We start from the raw sequence: 18766 nt of genomic DNA, 5'->3' as shown, positions 1-18766 counted from the left end.
CTTTTTGTACAAGTGTGTGCATTTTAAGGCAGGTGATTTTCTGTGTAAAGCACAATAGAGGAAAATCAACATTATGTTACAAGTTCACACACATTCTCAGATTTTTTTCAGTAATATTTGTCAGGATATTTATTTATGATAAAGCATGTGAAAACAATGTTTTCCTAGTGAATCTCACAGAAGTTGATGAACAATTTAAAAAATATATTTAGAGATTTTTATTACAGACCTCTCACAGCAGATATAGAAAAGTCAATCTTTTTTTCTTGCTTCTTCTTTTAGAAATGTCCATATCAATTTGTTCACTATGTCAGGTTGTTCTTGCTGAAGCCAATGACTGGCTTCTGACAAAATAGTTAGCCTGAAATAGTTTTTAACATAAATCTTTGTGACTTCAGCCATTTCAACCTCCATAAATGCGTCTTTCTCTCCCCACAGTAGTAGTGTTGGAGTGGTCACCATGTGATGTTTGAGAGGCAGGCAGCTATAAAAACAAAACATGTGGGCTTGAGACTCATTTTAAAAGTTAATATAACTTTTTTTCATAATGTTCCTTTAGGCCACACATTCGCAAAGGGGGCTAATATTGCCACCAAAGGGGTGAAAATTGGTTCTTGGAAGAGTGAAAAAACATCTTACTCTACACATAAACTACGGATATACATATAGTACATAAGCAGATATTAAAATTTCATGGGGTGGGGGCAATTAGGGAAAAATGTCTCCAAAGGTCCTTAGGAAGGTGATGATGAAAAAAATGGTTGAGAAACACTGCTTTAGGCAATCTATACAATAAAGTATTTAAACGGCTATTTAAGAAAGACCCCAATAACATTTTTAATTGGATGAGGCTAGCAAAATTTATAATGATACCTATAAATTATATACAAAATTCATTATTATGAGGAATAATTTGCTTTAAAAAGATACCAAAATTTCTGAATGGTGTGATTAAAGCTTTAAATAGTGTTTTTGTTTAAGTATATTTTAAATTGTTAGATAAGCTAAAGCATTTTATGTGAAAATTGGAACTAGAAAGTCAGAAAATATAGGGTGTCTCCAAAAAAAAAGGCACTTTGAATAATTAAAGGCAGTGTTTATTAAAATACATTTCATTTTCAAAATTGAGCTATCAGCTGTTAAAGTGTGTATACATTTTTGGGGGACACCCTGTATATATGGACTTAGCTTTCATACTACATGACACTATATTTATGTGGCAAGAAGAATCTTTTTAAAACAAAGTTTTATTGCATATTTTCTTAAATACAGAAAAGTATAAAGAACAAAATCATGCATGATTCCATCATTAAAAGATAATCTTTGATCATTTTCTATGCATATATTTAAACCCATACTATAAACACAGGCAATAAATATACACAGTATACATATTCAAATTTCATATTAAACTATAACTTAAGATCATTCTCATTTCATAAAGTTTTTCAAAAGTAATTGTAAAAGATACTATTTTATGGCATAATAACCCATAAATGACTTGACTATTTTCTTATAGTTGAATATTTAGATCATAGCATCACTTTAAACATCCCCTTATTTTAAGTGATGATATTGTGAGCATTTTGTGCACAAATCTTTGTTGGCATTTCAGATCATTTCTTTGGGTAGCCCTGAAAGAGGAATTCCTTAGATAAAGAGTATAAATACTTTTAAAGTTTTTGATACCTTCTGCTACACTGTTTTTTCAGAAAGGTGGTATGGTATTAATTACACTCCTGCAGAGAAGAATGAGAAGGCACATCTAGCTACACACTCCCCAGCACTGACGTATATTTTCACTACTTATCCAAAAGTTTGACTTGTGGTTACTTGGGGTTGGTAGATGCTGCTGGAATGTGCAGGATATAACATATGCCCACCAAGGACTTACCTTTTAACTCCCATGCAAGTGGCCATCATTTGGTTGTAATGCTCCTAAAAATTCTTTGTGAATGGCTAACTGATAGAAAAATATATTCTATACTTAATTATTAATACATGAATTGCTATACAAACTTGCATGCCACTTAAATTCTAGAGCTCATAAAATATTCAAAGGTAAACCATTTTTTATCTGCATATCTGAGCATGTTATAATTCAGTCAGTAAGATAAGGGGAGTTTTAAAAAGCTGTTAGTCAAAAACCAAAGAGAAACCTAAATTCTTCACCAGATCAAATTAAAATTAAAAGGGAGGAGTTTCCAGAAAACTAAAAGAAACGCATATTCTCTGGTCCTGAGAATTCAAAATGCTAAATTTCATATGAAATATAAGTTACATGTAAAACAAAGTAGGTATAGCTTGGTGACTACAGTTAATAATATTGTATTGCCTATTTGAAAGTGACTAAGAGAGTAGATCTTAAAAGCTCTCATCACAAGAAAACTAAATTTTATAATGATATGTGGTGATGAATATTAAGTACTTATTGTGGTGATCATTTTGCAATATATAGAAATATCAAATCATTTTGTTGTATACTAAAAACTAACATAATGTTATATGTCACTTGTATCACAATAAAAATAAGTAATAAGATAAAACAAAGCAAAACATTAAATTTTTTAACAGAGTAGGTTTTAGTATGTTAAGCTAAAGAATTTAGTGGGAAACACGATAAAAATTTCTGATTAAAAGTGATTTGAGTAAGTATAGAAACAATTTGAAAGACCTACAAAATTGTAACAAGTAGTAACAATTATTGCTCCACATTGTTAATCATTTAACCTATAAAAATGTATTTAACATACTTATTCCAAATCAATCTGAATTTAACATGTTACTCCTCCAAAGTCTGAGTAATCAGATGATTTGTAAGTATTAAGGCGGCATTTTCCAGAGTTTTATATACTCTATCATTACTTTTGTATGTGAAAATATTTCATTACTTTGATTTAAAAAGATAATGTAGAAAATAATAACACTCACTACTCAGCTCAAGAAGTAAAATACTGCCCTGGTCGGCATGGCTCAGTGGTTGGGGCATTAGCCGGAGCACTGAAGGGTCATAAATTTGATTCCCGGTCAAAGGTTGCCTCCGGCATATGCGTATGCAGGAGGTCACTAATTGATGTGTCTCTCTCACATTGATGTCTCTCTTCTTATCCCTCTCTCTCTCTTTCTCTCCCTCCCTTCTACTCTCTCTAAAAATCAATGGAAAAAATATCCTTGAGTGAGGATAACCAAAAAATCCTATATAATGAAAGCCTAATATGCTAAGTGTCCGGTCATCCGTTCAACCAATCAAAGCATAATATGCTAATGATATGCTAAGGCTGCTCAACCGCTCGCTATGACGTGCACTGACCACCATGGGACAGACAATCGATCGACCAGTTGCTATGATGTGCACTGACCACTAGGTGGCAGATACTCCAACCAGTAGGTTAGCTTGCTGCTGGGGTCCGGCCGATCAGGACTGAGGGAGATGGGCCGGACATGCCTTGGAGCCCTCCCATGGTCCCCCTCCGGCTGGCCAACCTCCTGCGTCCCTCCCCAGCCCCGATCATGCACTGGTGGGGTCTCTCGGCCTGGCCTGCACCCTCTTGCAATCCTGGACCCCTCAGGGGATGTCGGAGAGCTGGTTTCAGCCTGATCCTGCAGGCCAGGCCGAGGGACCCCACTGGTGCACGAATTTGTGCACTGGGCCTCTAGTAATAAATAAAACACTGAAAATATAATTAGATCTTTCTGCTTACCTTTCCTTGATACTATTTCTTCACCTCACCCTAAGGCAATGATTTTCAAAGTGTGGTCATGCCAACACCATCAGCATCAACTGTGAACTTGTCAGAAATGCCAATTCTTTTCTTTTTTAAATATTTTTGATTTCAGAGAGGAAGGGAAAGGGAGAAAGATAAAGAAACATCAATGATGAGAATCATTGATCAGCTGCCTCCTGCATGCCCTCTACTGGAGACTGAGTCCGAAACCCTGGGCATGTGCCCTGACCAGGAATCGAACCATGACCTCCTGATTCATAGGTCAACACTCAACTACTGAGCCACACTGACCAGGCAGAAATGCCAATTCTTGGGCCCCATCCCAGGTTGACTGAATCAGAAACTCTAAGGGTGGGGTTGAGCCATCCATGTTTTAATAAGCCCTCAGGTGATTCTGATACAAACTAGAGTGAGGAACCACTGCCTTAGGAGTAAGGACTAGGTTGAATTTGGTTCTTACAATCCCCATGAATATTATTAAACTCATATGTCTTAGGATACCTCTACCCCATTCCTCTGGTTCCTTAAGGAGAGATTTTACTTAACCCCTCCTGGATCTTGGCCCACTCTTGATTGGTGAGTGACAGTTATTGGTTCTGGGTTTTGGGCTAGGTGGGTCTATTCAAATAATAGGTCCTGAAGGTAAGAGATTTAATTTGCTCTGCAAACTTTCCTACAGGCAAACTGCTCTAAAGTCTACACTGGCAGTAGGGAGTTAGCAAGTCCATTTCAGTTCTCATATAAACCCATAGCATTCAAGCTATCCTTTGTTAGTAATGAAGGTGATATTTTGTTTTTCATCTACTGACTCTTGATTGATTTCTCAACTAGTTCAGATATTAGGCAGGAAAAGGGGGTCTTCTTGTCAGATCCCCCCAAATACAGTAAATATATTTCTGTAAACAATATATAGAGAGGTGTTTGGCATTTTAAAAACTTTATTAAATAGCATATTGCATATATCCTTCCACAACTTGCTTTTGTGCCTTAACATTATATTTTTAAGATTTATCCATTGATGATACATGTAGCTCTTCATTTTCACTCTTGTGTAAAATTCCATCATATGACTATACCACAATTGATCCATTCGCCTGTTAATGGACATTAAAATTTTTCCAATTATTTTGATAATTCAAATGATATTGAACTCATTCTTGTACATGTCCACTTGTGCACATGTGGAAGAGTTTCCTTACAGTACATCCCAGAAACAGAATGCTTCCTCAGAGAGTAGCAAGTCTTCAACCTTACTCGATATTGTCAAGCTGTTTTCCAAACTGATCGAATGCTTCACCAGCAGCATGTGAGAATTCTCTTTGCTCCACATCATTGCCAACACTTGTTCTCAAAAGTTTAATTTTGTTTTTCAAACAAATGAGTGTGAAATACTCTTCATTTACTTGATGTGGCAGAGACTGCTTCCCCAAACTTGTTCCCTTCCACTACAGTGATAAAACCCCCAATTTTTAGCTGGACAAAAGGCCACCCAGAGTAAAGACTGAATACATTCCCCAGGCTTCTTGCAGCGAGGATATTATGAGAAATAATGTGTGTAACTTCGGAGTTGTGCCCATTCCCCATCCCTGCCCACCCACTGCCACTTCTCTTTTCCCAGTTTATACTGACTAAAGTGCAGACGTGGTGGAAAACCACGTTGGACCACACAAAGAAGGGCAACACTGTAGGAACGGCAGAAAAGCAAGACAGAAAGTGCGCAGGTCTCTGACCAAAGAGTAACACAACTTTGATGATTTCATGGGACACAGCCACTATACCAGCCTAGACTTCCTCTGTGAGAGAAATAAATTCTATCTCTTTTTATGTTACTTTAGATCTCTGTCACAAGCAGTAAAACTATGTTCTATATCTGACTGCTAGTAAGGTTGACCATCTTTCATGGTACTGACCATTAGATTCCTCTTCTGTGAATTGACTTTTATCTTTTACCCATTTTTGGATTGGGCTTCCTTTGTCTTACTGATTTGGAGACATTCTTTATAAACTCTAGATATTATTAATTCTGGTTTAATTATGTATTGGAAATAACTTCTCCCTCTCTGAGGCTGCTTAGTCATTTTATGATGTCTTTATGATTCTATGATGACTAGAGGCCTGGTGCACAAAATTCGTGTATGGAAGGGGGGCCCTCATCCTGGCCTGTACCCTCTCCAATCTGGGACCCCTCGGGGGATGTCCAGGACCACTGGCTCCTAACCACTCACCTGCCTGCCTGCCTGATCGCCCCAAACTGCCTCTGCCTCAGCCCCTGCCCCTGTGGCTTTGTCCAGAAGGATGTCCAGAAGGATGTCCGGAAGACGTCTGGTCTAATTAGCATAGATATTAGTATAGATATTTTTAATTTTAATGTTATCCAATTCACCAGTCTCCTTAATTTGAGCTACTTGTGTCCTATTAAAGAAATCTTGCCCTTGCTGGTTTGGCTCAGTGGCTAGAGCATCAGCCTGTGGACTGAAGGATCCTGGGTTCGATTCTGGTCAAGGACACATACCTGGGGTTGTGGGCTCGATCCCCAGTAGGAGGCATGTAGGAGGCGGCCAATCAATGATTCTCTCTTATCATTGATGTTTCTAACTCCCTCTCCCTTCTTCTCTGAAATCAATAAAAATACATTTAAAAAAATATCTTTCCCACCTAAGGTCATTAACGTTTTCTCTGATATTATCTTTTAGACATTCACAAGTTTTGCTTATCATATTCAGATTTTTTTAAATGTTCCTAAGGTTTTTTTTTATTTGTTTGGTAAATGATAGGGATCTAATTTCATTTTATGGATATCTATACAAATATCCAATTATTTCAACAAAAGGTATTGACTCTTTTTACCACTGGTTTAAAATTCTCTGTTATACCAAGTTCCATAAATGTGGCTCCATTTTTGAGCTTTCTTCTCTTGTTTCATTAGTCAATTTGTCTATCCAGAGCCAACACAATATTGCATTTATTTTATAGCCTCATTATGGCTTAATATCTAATAGGGTTAGTCATCCTCCTATTTTCTTTGAAATTATCTTGAACATTTTTAGCTTATGCTTTCCCATACAATCAGCTTGTTAAGTTTCATGAAAAACTTTCTTAAGATTTTGATTGAAATTGCATTAAATTTATAGATTAATTTTGGGGAAATAAATAAATTTATGATATTGAAGTTTTTCACTCATGAACTAACAAACCAGGGCTAATTTTCAGTAGTTTACACCGGCAAGTCTGTATCAATTGTTAAAATATTAAAATACTTTTCTCTCGCCCTAGCTGGTTTGGCTCAGTGGATGGAGCGAAGACCTGCAGACTAAAGGGTCCCGGGTTCGGTTCTGGTCAAGGGCACATGCCCGGGTTTCCGGCTGACTCCCCAGTAGGGAGTGCGCAGGAGATGGCTGATCAATGATTCTCTCTCATCATTGATGTTTCTATCTCTCTCTCCCTCTCCCTTCCTCTCTGAAATCAATAAAAATATATTTTAAAAAAAAATAAAAATAAAATATTTTTCTCTGCTGGTTAGTAAAATACCCATTCTCCTGAGCCTGCATTCTTTACTGCTTCCAATAAATTTTGATAATTCATAAAGGCCATCTTTTGTTAGAGACATTACTAAGTATTTAATATTTTTGTTGCTATGCAGGGTATATATTTTAAAAATACATTTTCTAACTGTCTTTGGTTTATAAGATACTTTTTTATATATTAAACTTTTAACGTGTATCAACTTTGCTGAACTATTTTTGTTCTAATAATTTTTCTGTAGATTCTCACTGTTTTTCTAGATATATATCCACATTATCCATGAATTGCCATGGTTTTGTTTTTTCCTCTCCCAAGACGTACACTTTTTTAGATTTTTTTCTTATCCTATGTGCTGGCTAAGACACATACAGTACAGTGGTGAATAGAAGCAGCTACAGCAGCCAACTTTATCATTAGTCTTTATTTTTTTTAATATATCTTATTGATTTTTTACAGAGAGGAAGGGAGAGGAAGAGAGAGTTAGAAACATCGATGAGAGAGAAACATCGATCAGCTGCCTCCTGCACGCCCCCCACTGGGGATGTGCCCACAACCAAGGTACATGCCCTTGACCGGAATCGAACCTGGGACCCTTGAGTCCGCAGGCTGACACTCTATCCACTGAGCCAAACCGATTAGGGCCGTTTGTCTTTATTTTTAAAGGGAATGCTGTTAGTGTTTCATCACAAAATGTATTGCTACAGATCACTGGCACACAGAAGTTCCCTTCTGCATTCTTGTCATAATGGAACCATAATATGATTAACAGAAAGAGACTAACAGACACAGAGGGTATCAAGTTTAATGGCAAAGGAAAAGAAAACTTACAGTTGGTTTTATAAGGCAGGAGATGACATGTTATTCTCTCAGAAAGAGATAGGACTTCCCAGACCCCCCAAAGTTTCCCATGGAAATACAGCAATGGGCAGTACCATAAAGTATTTTTCCCTTTTAGTGGAGATTTTAAAATCTCCATTTTGTCCTCTTGTACTTGACTCCTGGAATATCTTTGTATGTGCCAACCAGCTCTTCAGGTGCAAATAAACAGTGCAAAACATCTCCAATACTTCATTTTTTTCTTAGAAAATTGAGTAAAGCTAAGGTCAATTTCCCAGAAATATCCCTTCAGGAGATTCAAGCTTACCTGACCTGTCTGAGCTCTACTCTTATAGCTTCTCTTTCTAGATTACTAAGAGCTGTTGCATGAATGTGTGTTGTATTTCATTAAATGTTTTTACTTAATTTATTCAGATGATCATATTTTCCATTCATTCATTAAATCTGTTAATGTGGTGAATTAAATTAACCCTTTAATTTGTTAATGTGAATTAAATTAATGGATATTTAATGCTAAATTTGGTTTAATTTTTAATGCATGCTGGGTTCAGTTTGACAACATTTTATTTTGAATTTATGGATCTATGTTTGTAATTTAATTTGACCTATAATTGTCCTGTCTTAAACAATCCTTGTCTTGTTTTGGTATGAAAGTTATACCAGTCTGACAAAATGAGCTGAAGCATATACTTTCTTTTTACAATGTCTGAAAGAGTTCTTTAAAGAGTGGAATTTTCTGTGGTAGAACTTACCTGTAAAACCATCCAGGCCTATCTGTGTGGCTGTGCATTTGTGTATGTGTGTGTTTTTGCAGATAAATTGCTTTAAATCAAGAAACCAGTTTCTTTCATGGCTACATCTACTCAGGTTTTCTAATTCTTCTTGAGTCAGTTTTGGGTGTTATTTTTTTAACTGCCCATTTTGTCAAAGTTCTCAAATTTGTTAACCCTAATTTATATTTTAATGTCTATTATGTTTGTAGTTACGGCTAGCTTCTACCTCCTAATATTGTTTATTTGTACCATCTTTTTTTTTTTTTTGTGACCCAGCTTGCCAAAAATTTATCTCTGTTAATAGTCTTTAAAGAATTTGCTTGCCCTAACCGGTTTGGCTCAGTGGATAGAGCATCGGCCTGCGGACTCAAGGGTCCCAGGTTCGATTCCGGTCAAGAGCATGTACCTTGGTTGCAGGCACATCCCCAGTAGGGAGTGTGCAGGAGGCAGCTGATTGATGTTTCTCTCTCATCGATGTTTCTAACTCTCTCTTCCTCTCCCTTCCTCTCTGTAAAAAATCAATAAAATATATATTTTTTAAAAAGAATCTGCTTTATCTTTTATTTTCTCTACTGTATCTTTATTTATTTTTTTAAAATATATTTTATTGATCTTTTACAGAGAAGAAGGGAAAGGGATAGAGAGTTAGAAACATCGATGAGAGAGATCGATCAGCTGCCTCCTGCACGCCCCCCACTGGGGATGTGCCCGCAACCCAGGTACATGCCCTTGACCGGAATCGAACCTGGGACCCTTCAGTCCGCAGGCCAACGCTCTCTCCACTGAGCCAAACCGGTTCGGCGTGTATCTTTATTTTTAATTGTATTAATTTCCACTTTTTATCAAATTTAAAGCACTTTCCTTCTGATTTATTTTTGTTTATATGTTGCTTCTCTAGCTTCTTGAGCTGAACTCTTAGCTGACTAATTTTCAGTTTTCTTTTCTACTGTAAACAAGAAAAGCCACAAATATGTTTCTTCCTAGATATTTTAAAACTGCATTCTGCATGTTTTGATGTTATCATTTTCTATGTTTTTAATGAGTTTTAAAGATACTTTTATTGATTTCAGAGAGTGAAGGGGAGGGAAAAGAGATAGAAACATCAGTGATGAGAATCATTAATGGGCTGCCTACTGTATGCCCCCTACTGGGAATCAAGAGTGACCTCCTGGTTCATAGGTCGAAGCTCAAACACGGAGCATACCAACTGGGCTTTAATGATTTTCTTAATGTGAGTAGTTTTGAAATGTCTTTTAAATTTTTGAATATATGGCCCTGGCTGGGTTTTCTCAGTGGATGGAGCATCAGCCTTCAGACTGCAGACTGCAGACTACAAGGTCCAGGGCTCGATTCCCGGTCAGGGCACATGCCCAGGTTGTGGGCTCTATCACCAGGAGGGGGCCTGCAGGAGGCAGCCAATCAATGATTCTCTCTCATCATTGATGTTTCTATCTCTCTCTCCCTCTTTCTTCCACTCTAAATTCAATAAAAAAAATATATTTTTTAAAATTTTCTGAATATATTGAATTTTCTAAAAGTTTGTTGTTATTTTCTAACTGCATTGTGTTCAGAGGACATAGTATGTATGATTTGATCCTCTGGTATGGGTTAAGACTTGCTTTGTAGTCCAGTATTTAATCAATGTTTGTAAACATTCACTTGTGCTTAAATATATTGTGTATTTTCTAATTGTTGGGTGCAGGACTTTAGAATTGTTCACAGTTCAAAGATCTGACTGGATTGTTCAATTTTCTATATCCTTATAACCATTTTTTTTTCTGTTTGTTTGATCAACTTCTGAGAGAGGTAGATTAAAATCTCCAATAGTAATTGTGGGTTTTCATTTTTCCCTGTAAGTTTGTCAGTTTTTGCTTTATTATTTGATGCTTTGTTATAAGTTTACATGTATTCACTTTTTTTGCAGCCTAGGTCCTGTCGCTAGTCTGATTCCTAGTTCATTTTAGTTCTTTGGCTTCAAATTTTGAAAAGTCCTTTGACAAGACTATAGCCCTGGGGAGCCTTAGTGTGATAAATGGAGGAGATTTTCATGCCTGAGTATGATGTACTGTACTCTTCTGTAGTCATTATATATTGTAGAACCCTGTTTTTATGATGTACTTGATCTTGATTACCCTACATAAAGAATGGTCAGAGGGAGTCAGTTGACCTTTGAAAAAATCTGGTGTGACCTTCATCCAGTTAGATTCAACTTACAACAACCTAGGCAAAATTGTCTTCGCTTTTATATAAAAGTGTGAGTTCCTACCTTCACAGGCTTGCTTCCCCCACTCTCTCTCTACACTAATTAACAGGATTCTTCAGTGCTTACTCTAGGGAACGTAGGTCCTTCTAATGAACAAATAGTTAGTAAGAGAACCTCAGCAAGATGAAAATAATTTCCCTTCTTCTTGATAGCTGCTTAAAACATACTGTTTTGTATCACAAAGCTATCTCTGGTGAAGAGATAAATTGAGAACATTTTAAAACTATCATTCCTGTCCCCTGTCCAAAATTTAGACTGCATGAAAATGTATCATTCTACTTTCTCTTATAGTTATCTTTACAAATATTATTTGTAAAAAAACAAACAAACAAAAAAACCCATGAACTTCTGACAATGTTGCTATATCCTGTAAAATGGAACCAGTAGCCTCTGAAATATCTGTCTGCCTTTCTAATCATTGCCTTGGTTGATAAATTATTACCTACAAGTACCTTTTAAATTAACATCTCCATTTGCCAAAGTTATATCTACTAGTATATCTACATGCAAGTCGTGTTAGTAAAAAAAGGTTTGGATTTACCCCTTCTCCTCTCATTCATATAATCTCATGACTCCCTTTGTATTCCATATTCAAAGAGCTTGAAAGATTTTGTTTTATTTATTTTTATTTTATATTTTTAATCTCTATTGTTGAAAGTATTATATATTTCCCCCATTGACCCCTTCTAGCCTTCCCTGTCACCCATCCCCCCCTTCTGCCTTCACCACCCTATTGTCTGTGTCTGTGGGTTATGCATATATGCATACAAGTTCTTTGGTTCATCACTTCCCACCCTCTCCACCTTCCCTCTGAGATTCTGCAATCTGTTCTATGCTTCTATGTCTCTGAGTCTGTTTTGTTCATCAATTTATTTTGTTCATTAGATTCCACATATGAGTGACATTATACAATACTTGTCATTCTTTGACGAGAAATTTTGTTTTATTTAAAATAACAACTACTATAACTTTTCCCCATACACTTACTTTCAACCTTTGTGTGTCTTTTTGCTTTAATTTTGACTAAATCCAATTGACATTTTGTTTTTTAACTGGCAAGTTGGATATGTTAATACTAGAGGCCCAGTGCACGCAAATTTGTGCACTTGGGGTGGGGGTGGGGGGTCCCTCAGCCTGGCCTGTGCCCCTCTTGCAGTACAGGACCCATCGGGGGATGTCCACCTGCCAGCCTAGGTCTGATCCCCTGGGGAGTGGGCCTAAGCTGGCAGACAGACATTCCTCTAGCAGCCTGGGAGCTCTCTGGGGATGTCCGACAGTCAGACATCCTTAGTGCTCCTTAGCGCTGCCATGGAGGCGGGAGAGGCTACCACCACCACCACCACCACCACCACCGCTGCACAGCCGTCAGCTCAGCCTGTGGCTGAGCAGAGCTCCCTCTGTGAGAATGCACTGACCAACAGCGGGCAGCTCCTGCGTTGAGCATCTGTCCCATGGTGGTAAGTGCATGTCATAGCGACTGGTCATTCCTGGTTGTTCTGCCATTAGGGTCAATTTGCATATTACCCTTTTATTATATAGGATTTCTTGAGCATACTGAAATATTGAAATTGTTGTCAATTTGTGCTTTCTATTTACCCTGCTTTGCTTCCTTTTTCTCCTGTCTTGCCTTGTTAAAAAATTATAGTTTTCTAGCCCTGGATGGCATTGCTCAATGATTAGAGCATTGGCCTGCACACCAGAGGGTCATGGGTTCAATTCCCAGTCAAGGGCCCATACCTGGGTTGTAGGTCCAATTCCCAGCTCTGTCAGGGTGCATTTGGGAGGCAACCAATCCATGTGTCTCTGTCACATGATGTTTCTCTCTCTCTCCTCCCCACCCCTCCATTCTACTCTCTCTAAAAATAAATGGGGGGAAAATGATAGTTTTCTTGTCCCCCTCTACTAATTTGAAAATAATACATTCTATTTCTATTATTTTATTTTTCTAGAAAAAGTTCTTAGCATATATATTATATATAAATGATTTCTAATTATCTATCATCTACCTATAATTCTATCCTCTGTGTCAAATATAAACTGTCTTTTCTATTTTCACTTCTTTATCGCTCTAAGCTACATTTTGGTTCTTTTTCAGCTCTTTCTGGTCTGTCTTAATATTACCTTATTCTTTTCTCACATTTTTTATTCTTTTATGTATTTAATGATTCAAACTTGCTTTTTAATCTCTGTCCTAGTATTTGAAATATTAGGAGTTCTGCCACATTAGATTCTAACTCATTAATGGTGGATTGGTATTTGGATTATGAACTCATCTTCAGGGACTTAATCTGTGGGAACAGTGTGAGTCTGAGTTGAGATGTATCCTTCTGAGAAACTTTTTGTTTGTTTCTGCCAGCCTTCATAGGGAATATTATAACCTAAGACCACATTAAAAAGTATTTTTTCCTAAGAATTCCAATATTATGGAACTAGCATAAATTCAAGCCCCTAAACCTTTTCAAGGCAGGCTATAGTCCCCAATTCTCAATGGAAATTCTTTTTCTCCTATCTAGAGTCCAAACCCAAACAGACAAGCCCCACCTTACCTTTTACTCTATACTTTCTCCTTGATAATACCTTCTGAAATGAAAGCTTCATTTATCTCTGTCAGCAGCTCCAAGATTTTACATATCTTCATCCCAGATTCCCTCCTGAGTCCCAGACCCTAGTATCCAACTCCCTATTTGAATATCTAAGGCATCACCTTAAATTCAACTAGTTTAAGATCAATAAAATTCATGACCTTCCCCTCAAAAGTAGTTCTCTTCTAGTGTCTTCTATTTCAGTGAATGGCCTGATTACTCATATAGTTGTTCATTCCACAAATCCAGGAGCCATCCTTGCCAGCTCCTCATCTCCCCACCCAACCTATCATATGCCCCTGTCAATTTCACCTCTTATTTCACCAAATATCTCTTAAATCTACCCACTCTCCCAATCTCCACTGTTTTCAGAGTACTTCAAGCTACTGGTTCCCCACATTCATTCCTCTAATACATTCTCCACAAAGAGTGAATTTATCCAAATACAATTGGATTGTTTCTCTTTTCTGCTTGAAACTCTCATTCACTGGCTTCACATTCATGGCTATCAAGTCCTTAATATGGTCTACTTGGCTTTGGGTGACCAATGCTGCCTACCTCTAAGGCTCAGTCTCATTCCATTCTCTTCTCACTCCCACTTTCTATACTCCAGCCACATTGGCTCTCATTGTGTTACTTAGAACCACAACCCTCCATCTTCCCACACAGTTTTGGTACAAGCTGTTTCCTCTTTCTGGGAGGCTAATCCCCCTACCCTGAACTTGGTCTAGTCAGTACTTAACTCATTTTTATTTATTTGTTCAAGCATCATTTCTTCAGTTCTCATCACTGTCTTTCAAAGTCTTTATGTTAGTTTATAACCATATAGTCATTACTGTGAATATTTGCTTGATGGCTGTTTTCCCTACTTGGCTGTAAGTTTTGTCAAATCAGGGACCTTACGTAGTTCTGTTCATTACTATACTCTGAGTTCTGGCATAGCCACAATATAAAGAGTGCTTAATAAATATTTCTTGAGTGAATAAATAATCATTAAAAATATAACTAAATATACATCTATTCAAACAATCTAAAGGGAGAGATGAAGTGAATAGAGTTATGCATAAAACCAGTGACAACTATATTGGGATCCATTATACTATTCTCTCTACTTTTCCAGGTTTTTGAAATTGTCCATAAAAAAGATTATTCAACTTACTAAGTCATAATACTGTATTTGAATTTGATAAGTGGTGAACTTAATATTAAAAATAGATTATCAGCTCTTTAGGGAATGAAAATATTATTCAACCAAAAATATTATACTGACCTGAAGATATTTCGGTAATGGTTAATTGGGCCACTTAATGCTCCAGGCTGGGAAAAAACATAAATATAAGCTTCAAGATCTTCCGTGGTTAATTGACATCCTTTTCCTCTAATGCCAGTGTGATGACTGGTAAACAGATGTTTCAAAGCCTAATTTAAGTGGAAAGAGAATAATTAAAACTTTTCTGTTACCTAATAATAAACTATGTTACCTCTTGTGTAAAAAGGAGGGAGACAAATATATAAATATTTGCTTATATTTTTAAAAAGAAAGAATAAAAAGATGAAACAAAAACTAATTAAAATGGTTTTCTATGTGAGCGGGAGGAAACAGAGATGTAAGTGAGACCTCTCTGAATGCACCTTGTTTTAGAGTTTTGACTTGAAACCATATAAATATTTTATATAAGTTAAGAAAAACACTTTGATAAATGACTGATTCCAGATCTGGGGCAGAAAATAAAAGAAACCTAGATCATTAAGAAAGCAAACTATCACTGACTAAAGTGCTTCTGTCAAAAGGATACAGGAGCCGCCCTGGTCGCTGTGGCTCAGTTGGTTGAGTATTGTCCCATGCACCAAAAGGTTGCTGGATTGATTCCCAGTCAGGGCCCAAGTTTGTGTGCTCGATCCCCAGTAGGGAGTGTGCAGGAGGCAGCTGATCAATTATTCTCTCTCATCATTGATGTTTCTAGCTCTCTCTCCCTCTCCCTTCCTCTCTGAAGTTAATAAAAATCTATTTAAAAAAAAAGAAGAAAAGAAAATTCTTCTTTATAGAAGAATTCGAGTTAATAAAAGCAGAAAGACTAATTGAATTAGAAAATCACCATTTTGCAAACCCTAATGAAATAATGGACCTAGGCAATGATGATCAAGTTATACTAAAATTATTTGGTGAAAAATTGCTTGGAAATTTTGGATAGGCTGACAACTTGTGAGCCCAGTGGTCAGTGTAAGCATTATTAAAACAGACAGCTAGACATTATGTACTTCCCTGATGTGGTAACCTTAGGAAATACACAACTATGCTTGCCAAATTAAATGTATAATCAAGCCTCTAGATCAGTAACATCTACAGATTAGGAAAAACAAGGGTTAGCAGAATAGGTTAAATAATACCATAATGAAGAAGTCAGCCAAATTAAAAATGTAGATCATTCCTCAGGACAAATGACTAAATTTCTTTAATAATAATAAAAAAAGTTGCCTGGCTGGTATGGCTCAATGGTTGAGCATCGACCTATGAATCAGGACGTCACAGTTTAATTCCTGATCAGGGCACAGGCTCAGGTTCCAGTCTTAATCTCCAGTGTGAAGTGTGCTGGAGGCAGCCAATCAACAATTCCCTCTCATCATTGATGTTTTTATCTCTTTCTCTCCCTTCCTCTCTCTGAAATTAATTTTTTTAAAAATGTGTTTTAATTGTGTTAAACAACAGAAACCCAATGTGGACACCCTGGGAGGTTGGCATAGGGAAGCATAAGGCTCTGCCTCATGACGTGCAATCCTTTTCCACGACACTGGAGATAAGCCTGTCCCTTGAGTTTGTACCTACATATTCCTATGGCTTCTCAGAGTCCTACAGATAATGACTGAGGAGACAAATCACTCAGGAAACATAAACATCTGGCATACTAAAATTTAAATCTTAAGTAACATCTTAAACAGTCTAATCTTCTGGGGGAAGGGGGGGGGTTATTTTGTTTGAAAAAACCCCCACAAAAACAAATAAGGAACTGTTATAATTTTAAAAGACATCACAACCAAATACAATGTTTGGATCTTGTTTAGTTTCTGATCCAAACAAATGAAGTTGAGATAGTAAGGAAATTTAAATGGGTATTAAATGATATGACAAAATTGTTCATTTTGGTAGGTTTGTAAATGGCATTGGGGTTATGTGGAAAAGACAAGTCATTATTATCAGAGATATATGCAGAAGTATTTTTCAGGTAAAATAATATTGTCTTTTTTTTAACCTCCCTAAATATCTACTACTATGTTGGACATATAAGAAGCATTCAATGACCTTCTAAGAAATAGCTACTACATAGGACTCCTGGTGTCAGGGTACATGGTACACCAATAACTGCATGCTTATTGTGTTTCAGGGTTTTATTTATCTCCAAGGGCTTCCACTTATTCTGTCAAACTCTCTCACCTGGCATTCATATTTCCTCATCTCCCCCATGGGTTGTTCTCTAAAAAGAGGTATTCCTGTGGGCTCTAGGCTCTCAAAAACAAACAAACAAAAAACTGAACAGCAGCTAGGCACTCAAATATATAAACAGATTTTAAAAATAAGTAAGCTTATAAATGAAGCCTTAGAAGCATTTATTAAGTTTTAATATTTTGTCTATTTTTCTTTCTTAAGGGTGGACTTTAATTTAAAATATTTTTTGTTTTTGCATAGGAGGAAATGCCTAACACAGTGCACACAATATAACAGATGTTCAATAGATGATTATTTAAAACAAAGCAAAACAACACAAGCAGGACCAGTTTTTTTCTTTTTTTTAAATGCTTCAGTTTATCTTTATTTTTAACTTCTTAATTTTGTCATCTTCTTGGGGCACCAAGTCTTTTTTTTTTCTTTAATTGAGGTATAATTGTCTTATAACATTAGTATTAGTTTCAGGTGTTCAACATAATGATTTGCAATTGTATACATTGCAAAATGACCACTGCAATTAGCACTGGTTAACATCTATCACTACATATGACTTACCTTGAAATCATTTATTGAGAACATAAATTCTGGGAACCATGGTATTTGGAAGAAGTAATAATAGCTGGATTTGAACAGCTGGGCAGGGTGTCGTAAAATATATTCTGAAATTAAAATGTCATATTAGACCTTATCCAAAAAATATAAATTAGTTACTAAAAAAAGAACTTATTTTTTAAGGCAATTTTACCTTTGAGATGATCCCATAAAAGCATCCACAAATAAGGGTTTCTGTGTAATTTCTCTTTGGAGCAATTTCGATGTTCTTATATTTTATTATGGATATTTCTGGTATTTAGAAAAATGTATAGCACTTTAAATAAAGAAGGAAGTCCCACTTTATGAAGTCTTGACTCAGAAAGGAACAGGAAACCCAAACACCACTGCCATTCTTTTAAGGTCATTATCAGTGACCTAGCACTTTTCCTAGGGATGCAGAGGGAGATCATTTCCTACTGTTTAAAAGATTTTCCTTATTGGTTGATTTGAATGCCTTATCCATTTGACCTCAACAGAAAAGAAAGTGTTCCTATAAGTTTACTCATGAATCCAGAAAATTCATTCATTCAATGAATATTTGAATATCTACTCTGTTTGAGGGGATTTAGCAGTGAACAAGACAAAAGATGTTCTCATTAACTTATACAATAAATAAGTAACGAATACTTAAAAGAACATTTTGATAGCAATAATACCATACAGAAAACAAAACAAGGTAATTTGATTAAGAATGATGGTTGGGTGGTGTAGAGGGACTATTATATAGTAGAGCAGCGGTTCTCAACCTGTGGGTTGCGACCCCTTTAGGGGTCGAACGACCCTTTCACAGGGGTCGCCTAAGACCATCAGAAAACACATATATAATTACATATTGTTTTTGTGATTAATCACTATGCTTTACTTATGTTCAATTTATAACAATGAAAATACATCCTGGATATCAGATATTTACATTACTATTCATAACAGTAGCAAAATTACAGTTATGAAGTAGCAACGAAAATAATTTTATGGTTGGGGGTCACCACAACATGAGGAACTGTATTAAAGGGCCGCGGCATTAGGAA

General features: G+C 36.4%; 1 protein-coding gene across 2 annotated transcripts in view; it reads right to left on the bottom strand.

The window, feature by feature from the left end:
* EPHX4 (epoxide hydrolase 4) overlaps window positions 1–18766 on the bottom strand; it is a 30944-nt gene continuing 12178 nt past the window's right edge. Inside the window, exons 5-8 of one of the 2 annotated variants that reach the window (XR_001364550.1) lie at window positions 17700–17803; window positions 14973–15121; window positions 3702–3812; window positions 424–484 (exon numbers count right to left, since the gene is read on the bottom strand). Coding sequence is in view for 1 of the 2 variants with exons in the window: in XM_005878960.2 (XP_005879022.1) it covers window positions 253–484; window positions 14973–15121; window positions 17700–17803 (485 nt within the window). In the remaining variant the exon portion in view is untranslated. Of the gene's footprint in view, window positions 485–3701; window positions 3813–14972; window positions 15122–17699; window positions 17804–18766 lie in introns of both variants that reach the window. The other variant, XM_005878960.2, reaches the window with a different exon arrangement.

Source organism: Myotis brandtii, unplaced genomic scaffold (genome assembly GCF_000412655.1).
Source record: "Myotis brandtii unplaced genomic scaffold, ASM41265v1 scaffold58, whole genome shotgun sequence".
Lineage (NCBI taxonomy): Eukaryota > Metazoa > Chordata > Mammalia > Chiroptera > Vespertilionidae > Myotis > Myotis brandtii.
This window is presented reverse-complemented; position numbering and strand designations above follow the sequence as displayed.